This window comes from Nicotiana attenuata, unplaced genomic scaffold (genome assembly GCF_001879085.1).
Source record: "Nicotiana attenuata strain UT unplaced genomic scaffold, NIATTr2, whole genome shotgun sequence".
Classification (NCBI taxonomy): domain Eukaryota; kingdom Viridiplantae; phylum Streptophyta; class Magnoliopsida; order Solanales; family Solanaceae; genus Nicotiana; species Nicotiana attenuata.
The window spans coordinates 624,614-635,446 of record NW_017670439.1 but is presented as its reverse complement, the minus strand read 5'-3'; the positions used below and the strand labels follow the sequence as shown (position 1 = coordinate 635,446).

Here is a 10,833-nt window from a genome sequence, read left to right as displayed (position 1 = left end):
ATCCCAGATCAATCAACGCAAGTGCATCAAATGAACAGATAGAAAGAATACTTGTAACCACAACATTCGAGACTTGGGAATCATGTCTAGTAAATGTAAAAACTCTCGCCTGACTTCTAACAGCATTTCCTTGTCCTTGATTCACAGTAGCACGATCCCTATCACCTTGACCTCTATTTCTTATACCTGCAGAACCTGAAGTACTACGGGTAATCTGAGTAGGTGAAGCTGACTGAGTAGAACTCTGGTTGAAATTCCTCGAAGACTGAGGGTAATCCCTCAAGTGATGTCCCAACTGGCCATATGCCCACATCGAAGCACTCTCTAGTCAGAACATGATACTGGCCCAAATGTGATCTACCACAGGTTTAACAGACAGGTGTAGTGGAGTATATCTACCCAGAATTACGATGTGCAGATGATGATGATGGTCCCCTAGTACCCTGTCTGTAATGTGGTCTGTATGCGGACTGTGAAGAAAAGTGTGTCCTTGTATGAGAACTCTCTTGCTGATGTCCCTGATTTTCTACTTTGCGATTTTCACTAAAACCTACACTAAAAGATCCTCCTGTCTTTGCCTTCTTACATAAATCACTAGTTGTATGCTCATCACGTTCTTTGTTTTCAATCTTTCTAGTGAGATCGATTTCATTCGAGTAGGACAAAGTCTTCATCTGTGGGGCTACTACAGTGTATAGATGACCAACTAACCCATCAGCAAACCTTTGAACTCTAGCTTCTTGAGTATGCACTACGTAAGGAGCATATCTAGCCAGATTACAAAACTTGGTGTTATATGTTGACACATCCATTTCTGGAGTCTGAACCAATATCTCAAAGTCTCTAGCATATTTTTGCCTCAGGCTTTCTGGAAGAAAATGATCCATGAACAACTCACTGAACTCATCCCATGTCAGTGGTGCTGCTCCTGCTGGCCTTCCTAGAAATACAGTTTCATGCCATGTATTGGTGATATCGTCTAGTTTGTATGCTGCGAGCTCCACGGCTCTCTCAGTAGAACATTCTAGAGCACGTAATGCCTTGAGTGTTCCATCCAAGAAACTTTAAGGATCTGCTGAATTATCATAACCTGTGAATTTTAGTGATTTTAATTTCAGGAACTCTTGTAGGGATACCTCCATCCTGAGTAGGCACCAATACCTCTAACACATTCAATAACCTTTTCCACTGTGTTAGCAGGTAAGGTAACAGTAGGTACAACAGTTGGCACTGGTGGTGGAGAGTCCCGAACTCCCTATTCTTGCACATGATTTGGCATAGCAGCTTGGGGTTGACCTATCTTCACAACTTCAAGTTGAGGACCGGCCTGTCTTATAGTCTGATGAGCCCCAATTTGACCGCCACCTCGGTAGTACCACATCCAGCACCACATCCAGCAGATGAGGGAGTGTGTGTCCTAGCCATCTGCGAAAGAAATACTCCAAAATCAATCTCAAGTTATATCAAACGCACGATCAAATAATGAAAGAAGGAAAAACATTCCTAGATGTTCAGTAGCCTCAAGATCATAAGTATGGGCGCCTACATACTTATGAACCAGACTCTACTAAACATTGATCCATGACTCAGGACTTACAGCCTAAGCTCTGATACCAAGTTTTTCACGGCCCAATTTAGGATCGTGACCGACGCTTAGGAGCAAGTTCTCCCAAGTAAGCCTTATCAGTATTTTACAGAAAAACGGATAGAGTTTCCCCTATTTTTGGAGTATCCAAAAAATTTCCTGTCTCATAAACAAATAACAACAAATCAATATTCACCTAAATCAATCACAATCTTCATCATCTAACTACAAACGATTTTCCACCAATATTACCAACCTCTTCAACATAATAAAATCAAAGCCAACTCTAAAAAATACGGAAAGAAAGTGTAAATACTAGTAACTAGTCCATTTTAATAAATGAATACTCACGACACTAATAAGATAACGATGGAGCACTCTAAGAGTTCAAAAGAAAAAACTATAGCAAATAAATAAAAATCTTTGCCCACGTGAACGAGTGCGGGACTCGCCAAGAACTATCAACCTGTGCGCTCTAATAACGAAATCTTCGCCTGCGTCAACTGCTTTCTTTGTAAAAAAAAATAACGGGGCACTAGCTCAGTGAGTAATAACACTTAACTATAAGCATTTTCCATTGGGAACAAGTTAGAAAATATACTTGTATAATAATAAGTAGAACTATCATAAAATAAAATTTCCTTTTTAAAATGGTAAAAATAATCAGACTAATCATGTGTTTCCTGTAACAAAATTAATTTAACAATTCGGTAATAAACTCGGTAAATACTGTGTCATAGCAAATCTTTATATTTAGGAGGTTTCCAGAAAAGGATCATGTAATCTGTATCACTGTGTAGACCCCTTGGTAAAAGGAGTCAAATATAACTGTAGGTCCATACTCGACGGAAAACTGTAACTGTATGATAGTTCTACCTTCCCACTAGCGAGGGCTATAACTATAATCATTAATGTGTAAATATAAGGTGCACCAAGTCTAACGAACCCGCCGTTAGCTACGGGATCCTTCAAAGTCTCCTCTCGTTTATACTTGTCTTTATAATCCGTCAATACGCATATGAAAATACTTTTAAAATAGTACATGGCATTTTAGTTCTTATCAAATCATGTAATTTCATTCGGTAATAGTAATCATATCTCAAGTAACGATAAAACCTATCTAGTAATAGTGAGAATATTCATAACAATTGTAATCATCTCAAATAATTACTTCGGTATCATATCGAGTAAAGGACTTGTCCCACATGCAAATTCAAAATAGTCGATGACATGTTCATACTAAAAATCATGTGTAAATCATGTAAGTTATGAAAACACAAATTGCGATAAGGTTACTACTCACAGTACTCGTATCGAATTACCAAACACTTCACCTCGAGCAATCCGTACAACTTACTCCGATCAATCTATAATCACATCATATCAATCTCGTGTCAATTTTCTAGTTCAAACTAATTCATTAACTAATTTAAATAATATATTAACCCTCAGAGGTTCATGTTTGACCATCAATTTGTCGAATTATATTTACCCATTCTATGAGTAATTCAACTAGTCCATAATCTATGACTTTTTAGCCTATTCATATAATATACCCGTTTAATTCATGAAAAGGCTTATGGAATTCTCTCAGTTCCCTAACCTCCTATTCAACTCAAAATCAAATCCCGATATTATATTTGCTTAGTCTCGCGAGGAATCATGTATATAAACTACTACTGTTTCAAAAGAAGAAAAATATATGTAATTATCTGGGGCTTTCGTACAGACTAAAGAATATATGTGAACTGTTTGAATGGAAACGATATTTGGCACGAGGCAACACCAGAAATCTTTCCCCCCTTTTCGTAAGGGATTTTCTCTTCTGTTTTTTTTACGCCTTTTAGCTTCTGGTTTGTTTTAGCCGCAGCTTTGCTGCGTTCCCTTTTTCCCTTTTCCCTTTTCCCTTTTATAGTTCTCTTTCCAGTGGGCTTAGCCCATTCTACTATTATCCTTTTTTTTTCTTTAGCTAAAGAGTTTTATGCCTTTATTAATATATAGGGTATTACAATCTCGTACCCGAACACACATGGACTCGATAATTCTTATGTTATATCATTTCATACCCGACCACACATGGGCTCAATAAATTCTTGTGTTATATCATTCCGTACACGGGTACAGAAGGGCTCGATAATATCTGATACCATGTCATTCTGTACCCGGCCACACATGGGCTCGGTAGCATCTCATGTTATGTTATTTTGTACCTGGCCAAACATGGGATCGATATTGTGCAATAAATACAAGTGTCAATCTAAATACAATACATGTTTAACTTTCCATAATTTCCAAAATTAAACATATAATAGATTGCACCTTATAGCCTTACGGTACCATCGGAGAAAATCCTTAACCTAAAGAAAACACTACTGGTAATAATGAACAAGAACATGAACAACTTTACCAAGGAAAGCTTAGGACAATGAAGTTTTACAATACGAGGTTCATTCCGAAAGAAACAGTTATATCAATCCATGCCAAGGAGAAAAGACTGCCTTACATATCTTTTTGATGAACTAGTTACACCTTCTGGGTTCTTACCCTTCTATAACGGAAAGCTTCACTTCTCAAGAATATTCAAAATCAATGTAACAGAAGAATGTTTGATCCAGAAATGATTGCGAGATCTTTTCTCTAATCTTCCCACTAAGTTTGCCTTTGATCCTAGCCCTGAATCGTTTAGGGAACTTCTTAGAAACTTGAGAGCTTTTTTAGATGAATTAAAGTGACACTTCCTAGAATGAAATAAAAAGAGCTACAATGTTCTTTTATACTAAACCAAGCATAGGAAATTCTCCCGCTCCATATACAAAATGGGTCAAATTCGCCGCCCCGGTCATTGCACCCGGTGGGACAACTGGTGCACGTCTAATGAAAGCGCGAAATCCCCTTTTCCCCTACGGATCGCCAGCCGGTTGGCCCGGCTGGAAACCAAACTTATCAAATTCTAAATGTTACGTGTGGGCTGTAACATCTTCTCTGAAAACAAAGGTAAAAGTAAATTTACATGGTGTATATGAGCAGCTTTAAAGTGGTTTATTGTGTTTTATAGTAGTACGCTATTGTGGCGCTTATCTCTTTGCTACTGCTTAGAGTTTCTTCCTCGTCCTCTTAATTGTAAAATAAGTTTGTCATATTTGTTGTTATTTGACAAATTGATGATTGGAGTTTGTTCTTTTATGATATTCGAAAGTTATGATTCAAATTTGATCTCATTTGGAGTAGATTTGAGTGTTGAATCGTATGTTGGATTGTTAAAATTAGAAAAACAAGTTTCTATTTCTGGGTAATTTGCACTTCAGACTAAAAGTCTTAAGTGCATATAAAAATTAGCCTCACTTCATTCCAATTAAGTCTTAAGTGCATCTTAAGTGCAATTTAAGTACATGCAAAAATTAGCCGCATTTCAGACTAAAACAGACTTAAGTGCGCTTAAATTTGCAACTTCAAACGCAATTTTTTCCAACTTCAGACTTGCTAAGTATGAAGTTAATTCTAAAACAGATAAACTGTGAGTCCAAGGAAAAAAAATCCAAACGAAATTACTAAGGACCAACATATCCTATTTTCCAACCATTTTCTTATTAAACCTTAATTTCATCAACCCTTTATGAAATAGGGAAAATGACACTGGATAGCCACGGTAAAATTAATAACCGAAAAAATGTATAAATTTTGTATATTTTTTGTATATATACACTATTTATGTTATATACAAAAATTAAATAAATTTTATATACTTTTTTTGTTATTAAATATAAATAATTTCTGACGAGTGCTAAAAATGATAATACCCTTATGAAATAAGGGGATAAAAATCCTATCATGTAAAGGTTGCCGCAAGTATAATTCAAGGAGGACTTCACAAGAAAAAGAGCAGAAACTTTGGGATGGACTGTCGCGTGATCCCAGATGATACCACAATAGTAAATACAATATAGTAATACAATAATTAAAAAGAAAGTGAAACAAAACAAAAATTGAAGTTTCCTATTAACAAAAGGAAATAGTTTAGAAAATTCCATACCCCAAATAAACACTAAACTCCAACCCAACAATTTCTGAAACCTTTTCAATGTGTATACTTTAGTTGTTAAATATATACATAGAGATTTTTGTTTCTACAGCTCTAAAACCCTTCTCCCAATTCTTCAGTTTCTTCATTTCAGCCGCTGTAAATTACCCGTAAGTTCGTCTTTCTTTCACTTTTTCCCCACTTCAGTTTTTTCTGTAAAGTTGTATTGTTTGCGTTAACCCCATATTATCTTTTACCTTTGGATAGTTTGTTATCTTTGTTTAATGATAACCCCTTTGACGTTTTGCTTATTATTTCATATTATTACAGCGTAATTCTTCATCTTTCCGTGGTTGTTTGGTCGCTGGTGATAATGTTCCAACAGTCTAGGTAAATTTACCATTATTGTTTCTTCCGATCATCTAACACTTTTTTCTTGATATTTATGGCAGTAGAGGATGCGGGTTGTTTTTTCTTGCTTGGTCAAAATAGAAATTAAAGTTGTGACCTTTGCGACTGTTAAGTTGCTTCTACTGTAATTTAGTACATTAAGACCTCTAAGCTGATGATTTTTGGTTATTGACGTATGATTATGCCTTTTTCCTGGCTTTGATGCTTTGTGTTGCAGAATATATTTTTTTTGTGTTGCTGAAAGATAGAATCTTTGTTCATCTTTCTCTTTATTGTTCTTTTAAGAGCTGAATCATTTTAAATGCTCTGCTTTCTACTTTCGTTATTAATTTTTTTTTTCTTTTTTCAACTCAAATAGCCGAAAACTTGTAAGAACTTCATCTCTTAATAGTGTATGGTACCACAATCTCGTTATACTCCCTATCTACTAAAGGTGTTATAGCTTGGTTACTTATAGCTTGGAGGGGAGTCTTGGAGCAACGTTAAAGTTTTCTCCGTGTGACCACCTATAGGTCACGGGTTCGAGCTATGGAAGCAGCCACTAATGCTTGCATTAGGGTAAGCTGTCTACATCACACCCCTTGGGGTGCGGCCCTTCCTAGACCATGTGCGAACACGGGATGCCTTGTGCACCAAGCTTCCCACTTATAGCGTGATAAGTCTGAAAAGTTTCCAGCTTCAGGTACCACCGGTAGTTGATATTGATTTGTCTTACGTTGCGCTAAAAGATGTTATAGCTTTGCACTAAATTGATTTGTCTTAAGTTGCACTAAATTTCGATCACAATTAGTGAAAAGATGTTCAGTAGAAGAATTTTCAGATTTTATAGCTTTTAAAACTATGTCTGTGGCCTATACTTTTTGAAGATTTTTGAGGAAGCTAAATCCAGCTGCATTGGGGTGCTTTGTTATGTGCTTGGCTTCCTAGATTTATGTCTTCCGAGTTTATGTGACAGAACATTAATCATGATGTTTATGCAGGTCATTGTTTTTGGCAGGTGATACTGTTTTTTGGATTAGGACATTGCCTTGTTTAAACCATTTTGAAGTGTGATCAGGATTTAGTGTTATAATCAACTCTTACATTGCACCATGGAGAAAATCAGAAGCAAAAGTTGGATTGGAAACATATACCACAAGTTTGAGGCTGTGTGCCAGGAGGTAGATGGATTTGTAACCAAGGTATGTAAATGTGATCCGTTTTGACCATTAACTGCTTTCAGATGTATCATATACTTCGATATATATGCTTTCTCTCTTGTTGTTTTGTTTCCTTGGAATCTCCATGTTACTAGTAGTTTGTTGTGATGGACAGAACATTTGACCATATTATGAGTATTTTGGGGTTTTAATGTAGCTTAATTCTTAACTATTAGGACACAGTTAAATATGTTGAGAATCAGGTGCAAACTGTTGGTGCAAGCATGAAAAAGTTATACTCTGGTGTGGTGCAAGATTTTCACATCCCAATAGATGATCATATAATAAGGGAAACACAAGCTGTCAATGGAAAGCAAAAGTACAATGTTGGTACTTATACTAGTTCAGTCGCAGGCACTACACAGAACCCTATCAAAGAACAATCATCTCTGGATCAGGCTGCTGATAGTTTCATCGAAAGCCAAAATGCTTCAACTTCAACTGAACTTGATGGTTTAATAGCTTCCGAAGAAGGAGAAATTGATTTTTCTGTAGGAAATGATAGAGCAGGTGCAACTTGTAAGAGCTCTTGTACGGTTTTTGAAAAGAATATAACAAGGGAGGAAGAACTGGTAGATGAGGAATCAAGTACTTCGGTAGCCACAATTTCATCTGAATCCTGCTCTGACAAAGATTCCAAAGATACCAAGAGCGGTAGCTTTTCAGATGATGATAACTGTTTTTCTGATGTATCAAGCTCTCAGATGATTATACTACAAGATGATATCGTTAGGGAGGAACAACCACTGGCTGAGGGATCAAGTTCATTTCTGGATAATTTGTCTAAATCACAATCCAGTGCCTCTGAGAAGAATGAGAAAATGTTTGATAGCTCTCCTGATGCTATTAACTGTATTTCTACTGCACCAAGTAGTCAGATTGTTTTGCAACGGAACATCACTGGTGAGGTTCAACCAATCACTGCTCAATCAAATTCTTTTGGAGATATTGCTTTATCCAAGTCATTACCATCTTTAATGGAGGAAAGTCATGGAAATTCCATCACGGCTAAGTTCCCAAATCCAACTTCATTTTTTAATACAGAACTTGGAACCTTCCCAGAGGATGAGAGAGGATGCAACAGGTTTTTTGATGCTGCTGAGAGCATTTCCAATGTTTCAATAACTCATACGATATTGCAAGACAATATCACCAGTGAGGATCAACTTGCACCCAAGAAATCAAGTTCTATTAGAGATAAAAGTTTGCCGCAAACCCCAGCATTTACATCTGATATACCTCCAACTTCACTTAAATTTGGGGTGTCCATGCCCGTCTGTAAAAGCTTCCTGGACGATGTTACTTGTGTCTCTGATAAGTCAAGTAAGGGGGCATTTGAAGATGCTCCAAATACATTCCAGTCATCTGAACTTGTACTTTCTCAAGTTCTTGTAGAGAATGAAAGCGTGGATATAGACACCGGAGTATCAGACACTTCCCCGTTAACAGAATCTTCGAGCCTGTCAATTGGAAACTGTTCGCTGGAAGCAGAGTCCAATTGTAGTATCACCACTGGCCTCTCATCTTCCTTGTCAACTCCTTTAGCGAGTGCAAACAATGTTGTTGCTGTCATTCCAGCTCTCTCAAGCGCTGCTGCATCGTTGACGGATTTCAGTGGTAAGTGGATTCCTCTTCGAACCCTCTAGTGGAGTAGTCAAAAATAAATACTGTCCAGTTTTTAGTTGTCTCTGTTTCTACTTCCTCTTCTTTCTGTGGTATCTACTGCTTCAAAAGATTTCTCCTTCTGCAGATGTAAACTTCTCGAGTTCTCACGAGTCAGTTGGGTATTCTGGTTCAATAAGAAATAACCTTGAGTGGTATCCAAGCTCTCAGTTGAAGGATCTTTTGTGTCCTGCAGAAATAGGTACATGTTTGTCTTTCCTTCCTTTGAAATTTCATGTGTTTCTAACAAACTCGCAATTAAACTATGGGAATACAGCCGAGATGATGATGCATGTATGAAAATAAAGAGAATAATGAGAAATGAATGCAAACTCAGATCCCTGCTGCACTACATGCTTATTACGTAGTACTCATTGTCCTTGAGTAATGCAAAGATGCTATAACATAGTGTATCATTTTTTTCTCGGAAGGAAAGCTCAAAAAAAGAAATGAAAAAGGAAATTTGAGGGCGAAGGGATGATATTGACTAGCATGTTTTCTCCACTATAAACTTATGGAAGAATAAAAGGGTTGCTCTTTATAAAATATTAACCATAATATTTCTCGGTGCTGTATTCCTTGTTTGGAAAAATCGTACTAGTTGATTATTATTTACTTTATCCTGTTATATCCTCATCATTTCATGGAACACGCAGCAGCAATTTAGATCAATCTTGGAACCAGCAAAATCAGCATGAATAGGTTCTATCTGTTTCACGAAGGTTTATAAAAACTACTTATTTCTTTGAAATATAAGGGTGAGGATTGGAACAAGGTTTGGAAAATTCTTGGTTGAGAGCAAATAACTTGGAAGCTACAGATGTCATGGCCATATATACTCGTATTGTTCAGATTGATGTGTTGCTTCTCAGACCTGGGCATTCATATCCGTGTCTTTTGATGCTTTTTGCAGGATGCTTGAATGATTGCTGCATTGATCTTCCTGGGATGGAAACGATTGATCTAACTGATAAGGGAAAGCTCGAGGAAAGTTGTGTCCTTGTGGACAATAAATTACAAAGAACTGTTTCGTTTAGGCCAAGGAAATATAAGTCGTACAAGGTAGCCTCTCTCTATATAAGCTTCCCTTCTGCTTTAAAGCCTGAACTCGATTAACGTTCAGTTTTTGTCTCTGCTATACGACAGGAACTAATACAGGAGGCATTTGCTTCTAGGAAGAGATTGATAAAGGAATACAAGCAATTGGCTGTTTTATATGCAGACGTTGATGCAGAAACTAGCCAGCACACTGAGTTGCCTTCTCTTCCTTCACCATGTTTACGCTCAACAGAATCGTCCATCTGTGAATCTGGGTGGGAGCTTCTATAAATAAGCATTTTTTCTGTGCAAACTTTCCCATGTTAATGATTTTTACTGGGAATTCTCTTTATAAAGGTTCCATAAAATGGTTAGCGGTCGAGCTAATCATTAGTCTTATATGTGAGATAAATGATGGAAACTACATCTTTTTTTCTTTTTCTTTTTTTTTTCCACTTAATTCGCCGATTACTCTGTTCAAACTCTCATCCCCAAGTATGATTTGAAGTTAAAATCGAAGAGGGAGATCCGGAATCAATAAGACAGGTAATTCTCCACAATTGTGTATATCACCAAATATACATGTATTTATACCATATTATATACCAGGATATACCAGATGTGTGATATACAGTGATATCACGATATACATTATCGGAATGGATGATTTTGAGTCTTGAAATTTCCGAATAAGGCATCTATAAATGTGTTATACACTCAGAATGCAAAGAAGAAAAATAAAATTTTGATGTACATTTTGATATACACAGATTATATTATTTGTATCATACACTTGTATATACAGACAAAAATAAATTGTAGATAACTACAATTATTTATATTTTAGACCTCTCTCTAAACTTGATATACATAGTGGGGAATCAAAATAATCAGAAAAAGAAAATAGAGAGATTTGGGAG

General features: G+C 36.5%; 1 protein-coding gene across 3 annotated transcripts; it reads left to right on the top strand.

The window, feature by feature from the left end:
* Positions 1–5,574: 5,574 nt before the first annotated feature.
* On the top strand, positions 5,575–10,470 carry LOC109239436. 3 transcript variants are annotated; one of them, XM_019406004.1, is made up of 7 exons: positions 5,575–5,773; positions 5,934–5,993; positions 7,012–7,195; positions 7,390–8,830; positions 8,964–9,077; positions 9,789–9,937; positions 10,022–10,470. In XM_019406004.1, exons 3-7 carry the CDS (start codon positions 7,106–7,108, stop codon positions 10,202–10,204), a joined length of 1,977 nt encoding a protein of 658 aa, XP_019261549.1. In that variant the 5' UTR covers positions 5,575–5,773; positions 5,934–5,993; positions 7,012–7,105; the 3' UTR covers positions 10,205–10,470. The 3 variants fall into 3 exon arrangements, with proteins under 3 accessions (XP_019261549.1, XP_019261546.1, XP_019261550.1); XM_019406001.1 differs by having other exon boundaries at positions 6,995–7,195; XM_019406005.1 differs by lacking the exons at positions 5,575–5,773; positions 5,934–5,993 and having other exon boundaries at positions 7,110–7,195; positions 7,397–8,830.
* The last annotated feature ends 363 nt before the right edge of the window (positions 10,471–10,833 follow it).

Coding starts and splice junctions, on each gene's coding strand:
- LOC109239436 (XM_019406004.1), top strand. CDS start 7,106: ATGGAGAAAATCAGAAGCAAAAGTTGGATTGGAAACATATACCACAAG. Junction 7,196..7,389: donor TAGATGGATTTGTAACCAAG/GTATGTAAATGT, acceptor CTTAACTATTAG/GACACAGTTAAATATGTTGA. Junction 9,938..10,021: donor GGAAATATAAGTCGTACAAG/GTAGCCTCTCTC, acceptor GCTATACGACAG/GAACTAATACAGGAGGCATT.